Raw genomic sequence first — 17,825 nt, 5'->3', positions numbered from 1 at the left:
TGTGTTAGAGATGAAGAGAGGATTCTCCATCATTACGCAGGCTACAACTCCGCGCATTGCACGCCTGTCCAGCGGTCCAGTGCCGCAGCTCCCACGGGCTGCACTGTGGAGAAGCGGACCTGCATCCTAAAGCCAATCGTTTTTTCTCTTTCTCTCTCTCTCTCCCGGTTTTTATCCTCCACCTCATTGCAGTCTTATCACGTCCCCCCCTCTTGCTCTGGTCCCCCCCCCCCCCCCACCCTCCATCTCTCCCTCCCCATCCGCCTGAGCCGCTACAGGAGAGGAGAGAGAGGGAGAGGAGTGCGGCTGAATGTGAACGACATGTCGACAGTCAGCCTCTAAAGTGTTTTCTCGGTCGTTTCCTAATTCTTTGGCGGAGGACTGAGTGAGTATTACCCGCATCCCTGCTCTGCTAAGCGTCGCTGTGTGGATCAGAGAGACTGGTGAGGAGAGACAGACAATGGGGAATGCAACTGGATTGCGTTACTCTGCCAAGGATTTTCACACATAGCCTGGTAAATGTCTTAATAGGTTCTGTTAATGACTAGGCTGTTTAATTAGTCCAGCTTTAATTCTGCTAACTATTACAATTTGTGTGCTGTAATGTTATGAGCTAATTGATTTTCTTGGAGGGCTGTGGGCTTTCCAGGCTGATAGCCCCATACATTTGATCAGTGATGCTGCTGCTTGTCTGATAGTGTGGGTCTGTGCTGGGAGCAGGGGCCCATGTAAAAGGCAGAGTGAAGCTTTGGCGAGGCTCTGTGCTCCATGCTGACGGACAGAGAGGACGGAGAGGGACAGAGAGGTAGACACTGGAATTATGTGACATGAATAATATGGTGAAGAATAAGCAGTGACCGTCATCTCTGGTTCGCTTGCGTCAGTGTGCAGGTCTGGAGTAGAGAGGGGGGAATAGAAAAAACTCAGAGTCAGAGTCTCAAGAAAGACAGGGAAGGAAGCCACACCTGTGTCAGGCCTACTTTTAGATGGACAAGAGGACAAAGTGACAGGCAGACACGAAAGACATGCAGATAGATAGATAGATAGATAGATAGATAGATAGATAGATAGATAGATAGATAGATAGATAGAGAGTTTTAAATTGTGCTGTGCTTTCACCAGTCAACACACAAGTCCATTCCCTTCTTGTTACTATAATGATGCAGAGCTATGCCGACTGCTGACTAGTCCACTTGGCTGATTGGTGAAAGAGGCTTGAGTGTTGACTGTGTTTCTTCTTATTAAGGAGAGATGGCCATCCACCAAAGCAGAATCTAACAGGAGGGATCCCAGTGGTCTATCTGGACTCAGTATTGATCTCCTATTCACCAGGGGCTTTCGGGCCCGGCGTTAAACAATACATTTCTGGGACGAAAACAAAAACCTACTGCGACTCTGAATGGGTTTTATTTTCATATTGTATTCCAATTTGTCAAACACCATTAAGCACGTTGGCCTAGATTGCGCTGTGTTTCTTGGGCGAAGCATACATTCTCCTAACAATTTGATAAATGGGTGATTTTTTCTTACAGCAAAAAAGAAAAGAAATGTGCCTTTTCCTTCTTTTCTTGCTTTTTTAAGTATTGCAGGATAAGTCCAAGTGGTGTTGCAGTATTGCAGTGCTTTGTTACAAAATCACACATTCATCTACACGTGTCTAGCTACCTGTTTCTGTACTTGGCAGGCTATAAAAGCACACTTCTTGGATATGGTTTGACCTTTCTCACATTGTTTTCAACACAGACGCATGTAACTTGGCTCCTGCGCTGTTTCTCTGTGAAGCAGGCGTACATTGTGTGCAGAGCGAGAGGAGGGATTTGATGTAATCAATATCAGATTTCAGCTGTTTCACTGTGAGCTCTCATCCTGAGTGGCATCCTAGACTGACTTCTTACTGCTTATGCAATCCCACTCCTCTCTCCCACCTCACCCATTTCCTCCTCCTTTGTACCTACTCTCTGCCCATTACTCTTTCTTTATCTGTCTGTCTCTTCTTTACTCCATTCCTTCACCTTGTTCCCATTTTTCCTCCTCCTCCTCTTGTTTCCACCTCCTCCCCTTCATCTCTCCCAGTCATAATCATCTCTGTGATTGCTCTTCCTCTCCCGGGCGGTGATGTTTTCACTGCTGCCTCCTTGTCTAACTCGCTGATGCTAGATTATTGCTGTATGATTACAGCTACCATACCATCATGATCATCATTGCATTTCGCATGGCAGTGTTCAACACTATATGAGCAGATCAAGATGCTTTATCCAATTTAGATCTCATTAAGACTTGAGAGGAAATATCCCCATGCAAGACTCTCATCTCAGCTGTTTTTCTTTTTTGTTTTGCTTTTCTTTTTTCACGACTACTGCAACTCCGTTCTTGTTCTGTTGTTGTTGCAGTGCCATTCCTTTCTTCATCACCACCATCGCCACTATCATCCTCAGCTCATGTTCCTGCCCATCACTGCATTGACTTCACATCAACCCTTTTGAAAACGTTGAAGAGTTTTGATTCGCAGCGATGCTTTCTCTCCACTGTCATTATCACAATAATGGTTATGACAGGACTTAATTTCTGATAACCTAACATATTCGGCTGATTGATAATATGGGGTATTTTGTGCCTTCCTTCTGTTCTCTGATTGCCATTCATCTTATTAAATTGAGCAGTTCATTAGACAGAAGCATTATGAATCTGATTTGCATTTACCCATATTCATATTGCATACATTAAAACAACACATGCGTGACATTTCAGCTTCATCGGGCATTTGAGAATACAGATGAATATATTCATCACAAGCTTTTTCTCCCCCACTTGTCCGAAAAAGCCACTTTGAAAATGATAAAATATGATTCACAGGTGAACCAGCCCATGTGTCTGCTTTGCATTTTCAATGTCAGGATTCATCCTGTGATAGACTGGTGACCTGTCCAGGGTGTACCCTGCCTCTCGCCCAATGACAGCTAGGATTGGATACTCCCCCACGACCCTTCACAGGAAAAGCAGTTAAAATATTGGTTGGATGGATGATGATGTCAGTATTTGAATTTTCAACTCAAAAGCGACGTTGCATCAGCTCAGGTGTTTCGCTTTGTTGTTATTAAACTAGCATTTCCTTTTTTATGAAGCCAGTAAGTCCACAGCCTTGTTTTCCAGTGCTGAATACATCTTACATATGTTTACCATTCAGGTTCAGTTCATATCACCGTGCACTGTGGCCTCCATTATTCTGGTGTAATGTAATTCATTCCTTATGCCACTTCAGTCTGTGTGATTTAACTTTCATTTTCCGACTGCTTTAGTATGCTTGTGATGTATCATCAATCTGATTCATCCTGAACTCACTTTTGTTGTTGCCTCCCTGGCTGTTTGCCCTCTTTTAACTATGTATGTGTGTGCGTGTGTATGTGCTGTGTCTCACCATGCAGTGCGGTGAAGGGCCGATGTCAGGCTGTAGCCCCAGGCTGCTGAGCTGAGAGGGAGAAGCAGGAGGATGCAGTTGGTCACTCTGGCAGTGGCCCTGGGGTGTGTGTGTCTGTCCTGGGCATCGCACACCCCCACCCCCCCCCCCACCTCCACACACACCCCTCTGGTGGACAACTCTGAGGAGGAAGTGGACGAGCCGTGCTTTGAGCCATGCACGTGTGAGGTCAAAGAAGGTGTGCTGCATGTGCACTGTGATGGGCGGGGCTTCACAAATGTCAGCCAGGTATCAATCATTAATATTAAACTGCACTGCACTTTATTGCACTTCATTTACCTCATTAACATCCCATATGCCCAAGTCTAATATCCTGTCTCTAATGTGGCTTATGGGTGTTTCTAACTGTTAAATTCATGTAATTAATAAGATAACTATACAGACCTCTAATTAATCATTCAGGTGTCACAGTCGTGGGTCCGCCCTTTCAAACTCAATCTCCAGAGGAACTCTCTGAGGCGTCTCTATAGCAACGGGTTTCTGCACCTTGGCAACGCAGTGTCGATAAACCTTGGCAACAACGCGCTCCAGGACATCCGAGTCGGAGCCTTCCATGGGCTGGCCAAACTGAGGCGCCTGTACCTCCACGAGAACAAGCTGGAGGTCTTCAGAAATGACACCTTTGCTGGCTTAGAGGCTCTGGAATACCTCCAGGTAGAGTGTCGAAGAAAATCCACGCTGATTACACATGATTAAAGGGATTATTGATAAATTTGCCCAACATTACAATGGATAACTGTAACCAAAATAGTTTATGGCTAGCAAGTTTGTGGCCAGAGTGAATGAATCTTCTTAAAATCTCTATGTATTGTCAAATGGAGAGTGCTTACACTTTTCTACTGCATTCAGTCTACTAGTCAATTGCAGCAATTATATGTTCGTCACATTTTCTCTTTCCTACCTGCAGGCTGACTACAACGTGATCAAACGAATTGACAGCGGTGCTCTGAGGTTCCTCTACAAGCTCAGAGTTCTCATCCTCAATGACAACCTGATCCCTGTCTTACCAGCTCATCTGTTCAGGTTAGACTCTGATGATAATACTGCAAAGCTTTTGAATTATACTGGGACTAATCTGCAGAAATATCAGTATCAGACACAATTAACCAGCCTGCACAATTGTTGAATTAATGTTTCTTTTTGCGTACAATTTCTTATTGTAAAAGACGAATTTCTTATCAGATAAAAAGCAGCAGATTTCTCAGCAATGGAATGTGTGAACCTTTATTTGCACTTACTATCACATTGTCCTTTCATCTTACATATCTAACTATACCCCTCCTTCTTCTGCACCAGATCTGTGTCTCTGACTCATCTGGACCTGCGGGGAAACCGTCTGAAGAGCCTGGCATACGCTGGGACCCTGGAGTATGTTGGTCGCTCCCTGATGGAGCTACAGCTAGAGGAGAATCCCTGGAATTGTGGCTGCGAGGCTGTGCAGCTACAGCAGTGGCTGGGTCAGATCCCCTACACGGCTGTTGTTGGGGACGTTACCTGTGAATATCCCTTTCACCTTCATGGTAAGGACTTGAGGGAAATTCCCCGCAAGGAGCTGTGTGCTGACCTGCCAGATAAAGAACTACAAGGAGAGGGCGGTGGTCCCCCAGCAGGATCACAACCCCAACATTTGCCCCCTAATTCTAAACCTAACTCCCATCCTGGGCGAGTCAGGCCGACAAAACCTTCTTCTATGGTCCATGGCTCGCGCCAGAATACTCATACCTCCTCTACTTCGTCGTCCTCTTCTTCAGCAGAGCGTAGAGAAAGGGAGAGGCATCCGAGGCCGACTAAAAGGCCCAGACTCTCCAGAACATCACCAACTCCTCGCAGTCTTTTGCCCAATCAGAATCCCCCTGTAGCTGGCTACCAAACAAGACCCCCAATTCCCATCATCTGTCCCCTGGGCTGTACCTGCAACCTGCACATCACAGACCTGGGCCTGACCGTCAACTGCAAGGAGAATGGCTTCGTCAATGTTTCCCAGCTTACACCTCGGCCCCTCAACGGCCGCAAGCTCTATCTGAGTGGGAATTTAATCCAGAGGATCTACCGCACTGACTTCTGGAATTTCTCCAGTCTTGACCTGCTTCATTTGGGAAACAATCGCATCTCCTACCTCCAGGAAGGAGCCTTCTCCAGCTTGACAAGCCTGAGGAGCCTCTACCTGAATGGGAACAACCTGGAGAGGCTCAGCCCTCACATGTTTCTGGGGTTGCAGAATCTAAGGTATGTTTTTTTTTTTTTGCTTTTGGATCACTCATAGCATTTTAGGCATTTTGCCCTTACTGCACTTCAAACAAATTCATAAACTGAAACCACATGTCAGATTAGGTATTTAGATATTTGTTTCTAAGTATGTGGAAATTAATTTCACCGTTACACTGGCATAGCACAGAGCAGAACATTTTGATTACCATTATGCCAGCGTCTGATTGAACTAAAAGGTGCCCATTCTCTTCCAGGAGTGTCATTTGTTAGTCACGCTGCCTGATGGCATGCTTCAGTTGAGGTGTGAGGCTGGTATGAGCGACAACGTGAAAATTAATGTTTTTTTGTATTTGCATACAGAGGTGTTGATAAGGCTTTGAGGCGTCTGGGTGATGCCAGGAATTTGCTTTTTGGAAAAAGACTTATTATAAAAATGAGTCGTCAGAATGATGTATCATTGTCAGATTAAGTGTTCAAAGATAATTCCTCCTCCTCCAAATAATGTATACAGCAAATATCTATAGTCAGCTTGATAAAGACAACAAGTCAACTTGCCTGCTGTGCAAAATAAAGAATGAGAAGCTTTGTGCTGTCTTTCACATTCAGAACATCAGTGGGGTTTTTAGTTCCACTGTCTCTATATTTCTACAGCCCTACAGTATTAATTTGACTATTAATCAATAATAGACCCTCTCAGGACCTTCAAAATGTCTTCCCCTTAACCTCTCGTTAGCCTTTTTAAGTGGCTCTAGGGCAAATGAACAGTATAAGTCATTTAAATCAGATCTATTACTTATTTCGAAAATGGAAGTATATTAGATGACTGGTATTCAATGAAAAGTCTCCAGTTACTCTTAAATTTCCCTAAGTTCACACTGACGTCTATTATTGAAAAAGAAGCCTTAAAAATTCAAAGTTTCCTAAATTTAACATGATGATCAGGCATGTTGAGGCAAGTGTAAGTAGTCATCAGTGTAAAATTACACAATATTATTTGATACCCAACAGCTAATCAGCTGTGAACAGGAAAAGTGCAGATTAAATCAAATTTCGGTTATAACTTCTTTACATAAATATTCATTGATGTAATTATCGTTCTAGGGTGCAGGAGAAGTAAATTACATACAGAATACTTCAAAATAAATCAATTTGAAAAAGTGAAAATTCACGCTGTGCACTAATCAAGAATCAAATACAGTTTCTTTATATCAGATAGACAGAGGATTATTAGCTTGTTGTGATGTTATTTTATGTATTTTACTGTCAGATATCACTTAATATCAAGATGCAGTTATAGTTTCCTTTTATGTAACCATGCCTTGTTTATCCTCTTATTTTTACACTCCACTCTCAGTTTCTATTTACAGTAAATAGGAACTGTAACACGATCCTCTCCTCTCTTACAGGTACCTTTACTTTGAGTACAATGAGATCCGAGAGGTAGATCCTGGGACATTTGACTCCATGCCGTCCCTCCAACTGTTGTTTCTCAACGCCAACCTACTGCGGAGCCTCCCTCTCGGTGTATTTTCTGGAGTTAACCTTGCTCGCCTCAATCTGAGAAACAACCACCTTCTGCAGCTTCCTATGGAGGGTGTGCTGGAACACCTCACTGGACTGGTACAGGTTGGTGCAAATTTCTGCATTTAAACTGTATTTACTGAATGAATGAGGTGGTTTCAGTGCAGGAGGATGCTTGAAAACATGACTCTGATCTGCTAACCTGCGCGTGTGTAAATGAGTCAGACACCTGGCACGAGGCTTGTTGCAAATTTAGGCCAAATAACATGCATTTTGTTGAGTGACAGTGGCAGAATGAAAATGGAGATGATTGGATTGGATCACCCCTGTTGTTTTACTAAACGAAAATGTGCATAATTACACAGCATATTTTTTATTTCAAATGTCAGAGAATGAGATTAAAAGAACTAATAGATTGCCAAGACACATTATATTATCACAGCTTGATGAAATAAACAAAACAAGCTGAAATCTTGGATCAAGTCATACCCACATCTAAAAACCTCTGGCAGCCCCTGATCTCCTGGCCTCTGGCACAGCTGCGGTTTTCTCTGTCGTCTGCATCGTCTGTTGTTTTGAAAGCTCCGCCGTGGCATATGGGACTGTGTTTGTGCCTCAGGTATTGTAATTGGAAAATTCCAATTGACTCGATTTGCATAAGTGGTCTTAATAAATCAGCAACTAAACTGGAGAAAGCTGAACCCCTCAAGTTTTTGAGCTTGGTTGTAATTAGCACTTTTCTTTAAATAAGTAAATAGACTGTATAACAATATGTGTTAAATTTGCTTTTTGTGTAAGGCCTTACTTTGCACATTTGACTGCAGCATTATGTGGCTGGTTGCTGTACACGTTGCACCGATAAGGACCAAACCCGAGGTATTACGTTTTTTCATCCTGCCTCCTCTCACTTCAGCAAATTTAGTGTACCAGGCTTTTCTTAGACAGCCAGAGTAGAATGAGGTAAGGTGGGTGTGGATTAGCCTGAATGTCATTGTGAATTTCCATTTTACTTCCCTCCATGAAAAATTCCTGATCCTAGGTAGTGTGGGTGAGGCTGGCAGTTCAGAGGCTGTTTCTAAACGTTTGCTCAGGGGAAGGACGACAGTGGTTTATGAAACTGGAGGAACCATGTAGAAGTGTATTGTGTTTTTGTGCTGTTAGGCGCCTCTGATGTCCAAGAGCATTATAGCATTCACCAAATGGAAGTACACTGTGGACCATATTCATAAAGCCCAGCGGTATCATCATTGTAGTGCTCAAAATCTGTGGCACCGTAATTGAATTCATTCACTTACCAGGGTTGTTATTACTCTGACAAAGCCACATTAGCACTGCCCGTGGACTGCAGAAAATAATGTGACAATGATATCACCTGTTACTGCTGGTCTGTTTGAAGCTCGAGAAGTGGGATTTCTGGGCGCTGGTTTGTGTTTTTGGAGCCAGAGTTTGCACAGTAAAATCAAAGGGTAACACAGATGGGAACAGGGTGAAGTTCACAGCTGCTGTAAAAAGCGGTGCATTTTCATAATCATAAAGCAGCAGCATGTATAGCTTAATGTCATTGTCACAATCAAGGACAGGATTTTACAGCTACACCCACTTACATGCAAATATATTTTTGAAAAACACCTCCCTGATGTCACTGTTATTTTTAAAAATATTTATTAGTGAGACTTTAAAGAGACAATTAAAATCACTGTGGTGTCTATAATTTCATAACTAGAGAATTAATTGCTGCAGAAGAGCAAATGAGCACTAACCCAGTGAAAAAAAAAATATTATAAACTCAGGTTCGGTGAATCAGCTCGTGAGTAGATGCCAGAAATATGTACAGTTCAAGGATACATATGTCTTTTCCAGTAAATGCAAACAAAGTGTAGCTGGGTAGCAGTCACTCATCATTGCCAACTGCAGTGAAGAAACCTGCCATGTTTCACATTGTGTGATGTCAGCTAGAAAAACAATGCGCGCTCAGGAAAGACTGATGAAAACACCTCCAGGGACAGATTTGACAGGAAACTAATACGTTTAATGTCCCACTAATATTTACTTGATCACCATTTTATATCCTTAAGCCTTTTGGTACATGTACAAACAAATGTTAAAATGAATAGTAAGACATTCATTATGTATAAAGCTACAGTTGAATAGTTTCTTTATTACAAAGACTAACCTGGCTCAGTCTAAATCCACCTTCCAGTTTGCTAAATCCATAGAAAACTAAATGAAATTGCTGTGTTACGGTGTAAAATGCCAGACTGTTTTTTGGCTAACGCTGCAATGTCACCACATTTTTAAGCCAAACAAAATTAAACTGACTATACTGATTTTTATTTGTCACTGACAGTCATTAGCTTTTAGCAGCCAAGCTCTTTTTATTGGTGTTCGGAAACATATTTCAAACTCAGTCATGATAAACAGTGCGTTTCATTCTGGTTAAAACCCATTTCAAAGACCATGAAAGCCACAGAAATGAATCATGATTGGATAACTCGGCTGCAAATAAGTGGATGTGAGCTGGTAACCTTGAAAACACAGTTTGAATAGGCCTAGTTTGAAAAAATCGACCGAATAAAACAGTTAGTAACCAGCCAGAGACTAAAATTACTATCAACAGTGATTAAATGAACAATGTACATAGTCGATGACATAAACATTTGATCAAAGTGAATCTAGATTACTAAATACTGAATATACTACACATCAACTTATATCTTGTTTGTTGCTTGTTTGTAGAGTTTTGCTATTAAATGCAGAAGTTAAGGTCAGTAAGGTGCAAGTTAGTGATGTAACTAAATCAAATCTGTCAGGGGTACAGCTTTTTCTTCTGTCGGTCTAGCCATTATTTTCAGCTGGCTGGTTTCTACCATGTATAATAACACCTTCATGAGAGACTAACCAGTGGGTATATTGAGGGAGTAATAAAAACTAATATTTCACTTGAAAATGCACAGCACAGCAAAAACATGACCGCCACAGGTGTTTTGAGCATAAATATTGTATCACAATAAAAGCCTCTGAATACTCAGCTTTTAGTTGTCACAGTGTGCAACCACTCCTCTGGCAAGCATACAAATGTCTTTTTTTTCTGTTGTGGGACAGAAGATGGAGTCTGGAGACTGTCTGTCTCAGTACTTTTTATTTTGCATCAAATGCCAGTGAAGACCGTTTAACTCCTGCCACTGTCATGAACATAAGCGTTCAGGATAACATGGGATCAACATTTAGTTGAGTCAAATGTTGTAATGTGATTCTGTTTTTACAAGATTGTATACAATTTTCAAAAATATTAATGATTAGGTATTTAAAAGGGTTGGTTTTAAAACTCGAAATTCCTTTATGGTTATTAACTATAGTACTAGTATGTTGTATGGCCACATTTTTAAATATATCAAAATAATACTTGTTATTGTTTAATGTTGCATTGTCTGCAGCTAATTATCCTCTTCTAATCACGTCTACATACTTCCACAGCAGATTGCAGCATACTCTATTTCAAACACAGAAAATCCAGATTTTCAGATAAAGCATTAAAATCACTCGTTGTTTTCCCTCAGAAAAGAAGATCAAGGGCTTTTTTCTAGACTGGCCATGTTGCGCTGATGTTCAGCAATCACATAGAGGCAAAGATGCCAATTTCTCTGCTGACAGCAGCCTCAATAGACCAGAATCTCTTACTCTTTGCTCTTTGCTATTACTACAGCTCTCTCTCCACCTACATGAAACACAAACCGTTGGATAGAACAAGTTCATGCCCCTTCTCAAGAGGTTGTTGAAGTTGCTCTGGGAAATATGGGAAATCACTATCTGAGGTAGAAGTCGACGAGGCAGGCTAAGGGAGCGTGAGTACACTATGAAAGTAAATTACAACACTTCAAATAAAAAAAAAAACTCTCCTGGAATGCACTTACCATCACAGAATGATGAAATTTAACATTGTAAGAGTATTCATGAGTGAATAGCTTTGATGCATTTGTCTGGCTTTATGTGTACTATAAAACATTTCACATATACTGTAGCCATGAAGACAGATTACCCATATACATGTATTTTTTTTTTTTTTTTTAGAAAAACTACATTTTGCGTATATTGCAGATTCTTCTTCAAATGCAGTCTTTTCATTTTTGCTCTGTGTATTATTCAAAAGACAATGAAACACATTCATCAGTATAGAGAAGCCTTGGCAAGCTGAAGCTCAGGGGCGGCTCGTCACAAGAGACTACAGCACAATCCCTGCACCAACTAAACTGAAATTCCAAAACCTGCTTGTATTGACTATATTTCTGTGAGCTAAGTAGAGCAATTCTAATGACTGGCAGGACATTACTGTTTGGGCAAAGTGATCAATTATAAGGCACACGGCACGCTGAGAACATCCTGAATTGCTCCCTAAATGCAATTTTTTTATAGCTCCCAAGAAAATTTCGGACAATTATTACTTGATCTTTGGACTCTGCCATAATGATAAAAACCCACAAGAGCAAATTTACTCGTCTTAAGCTAAAGTGTAGCAGTCTCCATCCAAATTTAAAGCCATTATTTAAGCCAGGTGAAATATATTTTCTGACAAATGAAAGTTTTTTTGTGTGTTTTTCATGAATTTCTTTCCAAAAATACATTAAATTTGGACTCAAATCTGTAACATTTATTAAGACTGTGGCACTTGGTTAAATCGTCATCATTAACATACTGTACTTGGTAAGTGGATGGCGTTTACTAAAAGCCTTCATCTTCACAAAATATCCATAATGCTTTAATGCACTAGCATTTCCGTGCAACCTGCTGGGCTTACTCAGGGTCCATAATTTCCCTTCCCAACACAGCTTTGATTGACAAGTTGACAGCAAATTGCACACTTGGTGACCAGGCATCTGAATTGTAAGTGGTGTTGGACAGATGCGTGCAAAAGAGAAGGGGATAGAGCCATTGGGATATGAAAGAATACCAAGGAACACAATGCTTCAAGAGTTTCATATTTGTAGTCATGAAAGTTGAAAAAAAAAAACACTGTCGTTTTACTCACATGCAGTTTATTTACAATATCACTATGTTTATTTGATGCTTATTTATGCTACATTATGTCTCAGATGTGTCACAATAACACACAAGCCTGCAAAACTGGACCTATGATGTGGTAGCAGACCTTGAAGTGTTCAAACGGTGGCTGAGTGTTGTTTCTACTCACCCTCCAGTCGCAATTATGTCATTATCAGAGCCACACAAAAGCCCACAGTGGGTTGTCCTCAATAAGGCGAAGGAGCATCCTGTTGTTCTGAGTATGATATGGGGAAGTAGTCGTACCATGGCTCCCACAACAGCAATGCTGAATCATCTCGAAAAGCATCCATCTATTTCTGCGAGCCAGGGAGATGGCCTAACCAAATTAGCATGACAACATTTCTGCAAACTCCTTGGAAGTGTGACAGAGAGAACATCAGCTTTCATTGCCAGTGTCATTACTAAAGATATGGAACAGATCAGTTCTGCAGACAATACGACGTGATGTAAGTGATTCCCTTTGTGCATAATCTGCTTTAGCCTTTTCAAAGTGTGGCGAAGTGAATATTTGAGTTTGTTTTAGGACACACAATCAATAGCTGGCAATGAGAAAATGGATTTACACACAAACCTATTGGATTATAGCACAAGGGAGCGTTGCATCACATCCTGTCTATTGTTATAAACAAAGTGCTGTGATACACTCACATGCACATCGCACAAACTCTGCCAGCGAGTTTTGTGAATAACCACTTATGTAAACTTTGAGTGGTCGTTATTGTAAACTAAAATATTTCTATAACCTGCTCTAGTGCATGGGTGAACAGTTTTTTTGAGAGCACTTATGGGTGTTACAAGTTGAGTTGGTCACTGCTCAGGTCGTTGTCTACTGACACTGCGCTGTGCCTGTCCACAACCATTCAGGAAATGTAAGCCCTTCAATGTTTTGATGACCTTAAAATTACATTATTTACATTATTCAGTGTTATTCATCACAAGCATATTTCAAAAATAATTTAGAGACTACGGCCATTGTGTAGAGCTGTTTTCTATTATGCAAATGCTGAAAAACTGATTTTCCATATATTCTTGCTGGTGAAAGCCAAGGGTAGCAGGGAAAACACAATTTTTCTTGTTGTCATCTTATTATAGTGCAAGCTACCGGCTTATTCTTCAATACAAGAGACATTTACCAAGTTACTAATATATATCACATAAATGTCAAATCAAAATGATAAATTTTTTTGTTTAATTTTCTCAAAATGATATATGATTTTACATGTCACAGCACACCAGTAATTAGTGTACTATTACGCGATGACAACACACTGTGGTATTATGTATTTCTCCAGGTTGATCTGCAGCAGAACCCATGGGAGTGTAACTGTGAAGCAGCTCCACTGAAGCGTTGGCTGGAGGGGCTCAGTGCAGTGGTGGTGGTGGGAGAGGTGGTCTGCCATTCCCCAGAAAAGACCAAAGGTGTAGACCTGCGCTCCCTCTCCATGGAGCTGCTCTGCCCGGAGCTAGAGCCCCAGGAGGACCAGGAGCAGGAGGAGCAGACAGCCACCTCCACAGCTGAAGACAAAGGTGTATCGGTTGGCTACCCTGGATCAGGGCTGGGCCCCCTGATCCCTCCAGGGAAGGATTCTATCCCTCTGTCGGTATTAGTGCTCAGCCTGCTGGTGTTGTTTGTCTCGGCATTCTTTGCGGCAGCGGCACTAATCGCCTACGCCCTGAGGAGGAGGGACAAACTACCTTTCCGCCGCCAAGGAGAAGTAGACTTGGCTGGCATCCAGATGGAGTGTGGAATCTTTACAGAGCAGACGCACCACCACCACCATCACCACGGCCTTCCGGAGACACCGCCTCTACCTCCACCTGAGCACAACCACGTCTATGATACCATCTTGCCAACAGAGGCTGCATCCAAAGGTCTTGACCCTGCTGCAGCCTCACACATGTGTAGCAACCCCATCTATAAAGAGGAGAAAGAGGCAGCGGTGAAGCAGCAACCGCAGCAGCAGAGCGAGGGAGGTTTCTGCTCTGCAGCAGAGAAAGAGAGGGAGTGGACTCTGGAGGTATCCTCATCGCCCATCAACACTGTTACAGGAGCAATGGGACCTCTTGCCAGCCTTCATGGGAATGGCATCCTCTGCCCCACAGTGATCGACAGTCAGGGCCCCACCCCTAAAGTCGAACTGGTGGACTGCCTCTTCAGACTCCCTACACCTGAGTTTAGAGACCTGCCAGACAGGTACGCGAGGCCACCGCCCCGGTATCCCCACCCCCAAGACTCCAATCAGGACACCAGACCTGACCAAACGCTTGTCGTTACCACCGTCAGCTCCACAACAGGTGGCGGTAACAGCAGCCAGAGCGAGCAGGGAGCAGGAGAGCAGAGAGCCAGACTGAGGACCACACCAGACTACATGGAGGTGCTGGACCGCTCATACCAGTTTTAACACTCTGTTTTTAACCCCTCCTCCTCCCTCTCCTGCTCCCTCTCCTGCTGCCCTTCTTCTCCTGTCTCCTCATCATCTCTCTCTCTCTGGTGATGAATCATCCAGTAAGAATGACTCCTGTACAGAGGCTGGCGTGGCTTTGAGAGGAAGCTGTGGGGGAGCGGGACTACACTACACACTATGTTTATTCCTGGATAACAAGCTGAGGTCAGTTTTTGTACTTTCCCCACTACTGGCATATAGGTTGGTATTTGGCAAGGATAAGCTGATCCCAGATCTCTGCCTGGAGGCAAAACTTCAGCTGCAGCTACTACAGTATTTCTTTTTTCATCTATTACTCCTCACAATCATAAAATACTGAGGCTCCGTTTTTCTACTCTGCGCCACAGTGAACAGGAGACAGCGTGGTCATGGTGGTGGTGGGGGCGTTAATGTTCATATTACCACTCTCAAAAGATCTGCGTGGAGGTGAAAACCACCAGCTCTTTGCAACATCAAACACAGAGTCATAACCTGTGATAGAGGAAAGGTGTGGAACGAGCTGAGTGGACACGTAAGATGGAGAAAGGACAGAGACAATGCGAGAGGGAGAGAAATGACTGAAAACAGCCAAGTGCCTTAGCAATGAACAGCCAGCAGTGTGGTCAATGCTTATTTTTCTATGAATACAGATCTATTTATCTAAACAAAGAGGTTTGACTACCAATGGATGGGACGCTGATGGACGACTGAGACTAAAACCAATCAAAGCCGCCGAATAATTGCATTCCCTGGATGAGCCAAAAATAATAATATACCCAGTCAATATTGGAGTTGTTTATATGCAGTTCAGTTCATTTTCATCTCATCCAGTTAACTTAATTTGCTTATACAGTTGTTTTTTTTTTTTCAGGGCTAGATGAGGGACATTTCCATAAATAGTTGGTTGCTATGTGAAATTATAAAAAAGGTTTTATGGAGGAAAAGATATAGAAATTATTATTTTCTGAATACAAGGCAAAACAAAGAATGGCCGACATACAGAAGGACATTGTGGCAATGGATGCATTTTGGATTTCTCAATCAGCCAGACTTAATGGGCCACGAGGACCTCTGCTCCACGTGTTTTCTTTTCATCGGACAAAGGCACCGAGTTTATGTTATTGTTTTTTTAGGTATTCTCAGAGGAAAATTGAATGGCAAAAACAAAACAAAACAATGGACAAAACCAGGATGGGAAAGCTTTTTTTTTTTTTTGTCAAAAAAAAGAAACAAACAAAAAAAGACAGACACTTCTATCAACTATCAATTATTATCTTTTACGGAGGTATCTTTTTATGCTTTCATCTCCTACAATAGTAGAGGCAGTTGTGAATATATTTATTCTTAGTTTTTGCGTGTTGAAGCTCTCCTGTAAGGGATCATGTTATATTACTGTATAGGATGATTCTGCATCTGGTTTAGCCTTCTTACCGCCGACCCACGAAATACAATAAAGGGTGCTATGTAAAAACCTTGCGATGGCAGCTACTCTGTGACAAGTTAACTCTCTCTCACACACACACACACACACACACACACACACACACATGCCCTGACCCTCATAAATGAGCACTTGCTGTCTCTGTCTCCATTGCCTTAATAGCGCATGAAAGAAACAGCCCCGCGGTATGCTAAACCTGTAAGCTTGTCCATGCAGCGTGTTGAAGGGATCAGATGAGAGTTCAGCAAAGCTGAGAGCCTGCAGGGTTCTTCACATACTAAAGGGTGGAGAGAGAAGCTAATAGTGTGAAATCTACCACATTAATTGTATAAAATCAATACAATCTATTTGTGAAATAAGGACATGTAAGGCTGGTGGCCCCGGGGCCAAGATTGTGAATTGCTCCATCTCTCTTCAACTCTGTTTCTTTCCTAACGATTTTCTTCCTCCTTCCTCTCTCTGCTCTCTCTTTTCCTCAGCTCTTTATTCCTCTTCTCTCCTTCTCACCTTTTGCCTTTGTTCTTTCTCTTCTCTTTCCTTTCCCCTCACTTTCCCTGTCTTTGCTCCAACTGTCAACTCAGCCTCACAGGACGGACACGGAGAGATGCTGTTCTATATGCTGCTCAATACACAGGTAGCTTGCACTGTGTGTGTGTGTGTGTGTGTGTGTGTGTGTGTGTGCATGTTTTTTTTTTTTTCGATTCTCTCTGCTGTGCTCTTTCCATCCTTTGGTGATGAGTGCAGTTCTTCAGACGCCTCCTCACTCTCAGTGTTCAGAACTCTGTTGCACAGATAATCCCCCTGTGGGTGCGTTTGTGTGTATGTGCACACGCACGGGCCCGTGTGTGTGTGTGTATTCGGAGGGGTTTGCCTTTGTTTGTAGGTGTATGTGTGTTTAAGAAAGTGTGTGAAGATGGGTGTTTGTGCAGCTACTCAAGTGTCTGTTTGCGTGTGCGTGACGGAGAGAGTGAGTGCGGCGCCACAGCCTCAGTCCAGCCTTAATCCTCTAAGCTGTGTAGTTCACTCATGCCACATCAGCCCCATTGTGTCTACAGACAAAGAAGCCCAGTTAAAACTAAATGCCAGTTAAAGCAACAAACGACTAATTATAGCATCATTCCATCCATCCTATTCTCTCGCGCTTTCTCACTTTTAGCGCTCCCTTCTCACTTCCTCGCTTATGAATGCAGAGTGCCTGATTTTCGCAACACTTTCTGCTCTGGACTCATTCCAGCTATGTGTGTATGTGTATATTTTGCACTGTGTTTCCTTCTATGCATCTGTGTGTTTGACTATCTGACAGCTTTTCCATGGTTCATGTGTTTGGGTCCTGTCAGAGCTGTCCTGTCACTGTGTGAAAAAAATCATTCATTTCCCAGAGTCGAGGATGAAAGAGTCTTTAGACTTCAAACGCCTGTGGGCCTCTGTGGCTTAGATTGCTTCTCGCTCTTCCTCCACTGCCGTGTCATTTATTCCTTAAAAAAAAAAAAACAGTTCGGCTGTGGCATCGGTTAAGTAGAGATGGCAGAGACATGGCAAGGAGCTGGACAATTAGCCTGATTAAAACACTGCCATTTTGCATAATAGATTTAGCCTGTGCGGCGATAGGCGGATCCTTTCTGAGAGAGCTTGTGTGTTTGTGTGTGTGTGTATGAAGGCATGAAACCATATTCTTCTCTGCATAAACATGCAGGGTATT

The 17,825-nt window shown here is 42.5% G+C and overlaps 1 protein-coding gene across 1 annotated transcript; it reads left to right on the top strand.

The window, feature by feature from the left end:
- Positions 1–344: 344 nt before the first annotated feature.
- On the top strand, positions 345–14,742 carry LOC113148348 (SLIT and NTRK-like protein 3). Its single transcript, XM_026340027.1, has 7 exons — positions 345–515; positions 3,423–3,703; positions 3,878–4,129; positions 4,383–4,498; positions 4,772–5,701; positions 7,090–7,309; positions 13,555–14,742. The coding sequence occupies exons 2-7, from the start codon at positions 3,488–3,490 to the stop codon at positions 14,662–14,664; spliced, it is 2,844 nt and encodes a 947-aa protein (XP_026195812.1). The 5' UTR covers positions 345–515; positions 3,423–3,487; the 3' UTR covers positions 14,665–14,742.
- The last annotated feature ends 3,083 nt before the right edge of the window (positions 14,743–17,825 follow it).

This window comes from Anabas testudineus, chromosome 22 (genome assembly GCF_900324465.2).
Source record: "Anabas testudineus chromosome 22, fAnaTes1.2, whole genome shotgun sequence".
Taxonomy (NCBI): Eukaryota; Metazoa; Chordata; class Actinopteri; order Anabantiformes; family Anabantidae; genus Anabas; species Anabas testudineus.
The sequence above is the reverse complement of the archived record's forward strand: the minus strand, read 5'-3'. Positions and strand labels throughout refer to the sequence as shown.

Excerpts from the sequence above, each read along its gene's own strand:
- LOC113148348 (XM_026340027.1), top strand. The coding sequence starts at position 3,488 with ATGCAGTTGGTCACTCTGGCAGTGGCCCTGGGGTGTGTGTGTCTGTCC. Across the intron at positions 3,704-3,877 it reads GCTTCACAAATGTCAGCCAG|GTGTCACAGTCGTGGGTCCG; the intron begins GTATCAATCATT and ends TTAATCATTCAG. Across the intron at positions 5,702-7,089 it reads CTGGGGTTGCAGAATCTAAG|GTACCTTTACTTTGAGTACA; the intron begins GTATGTTTTTTT and ends CCTCTCTTACAG.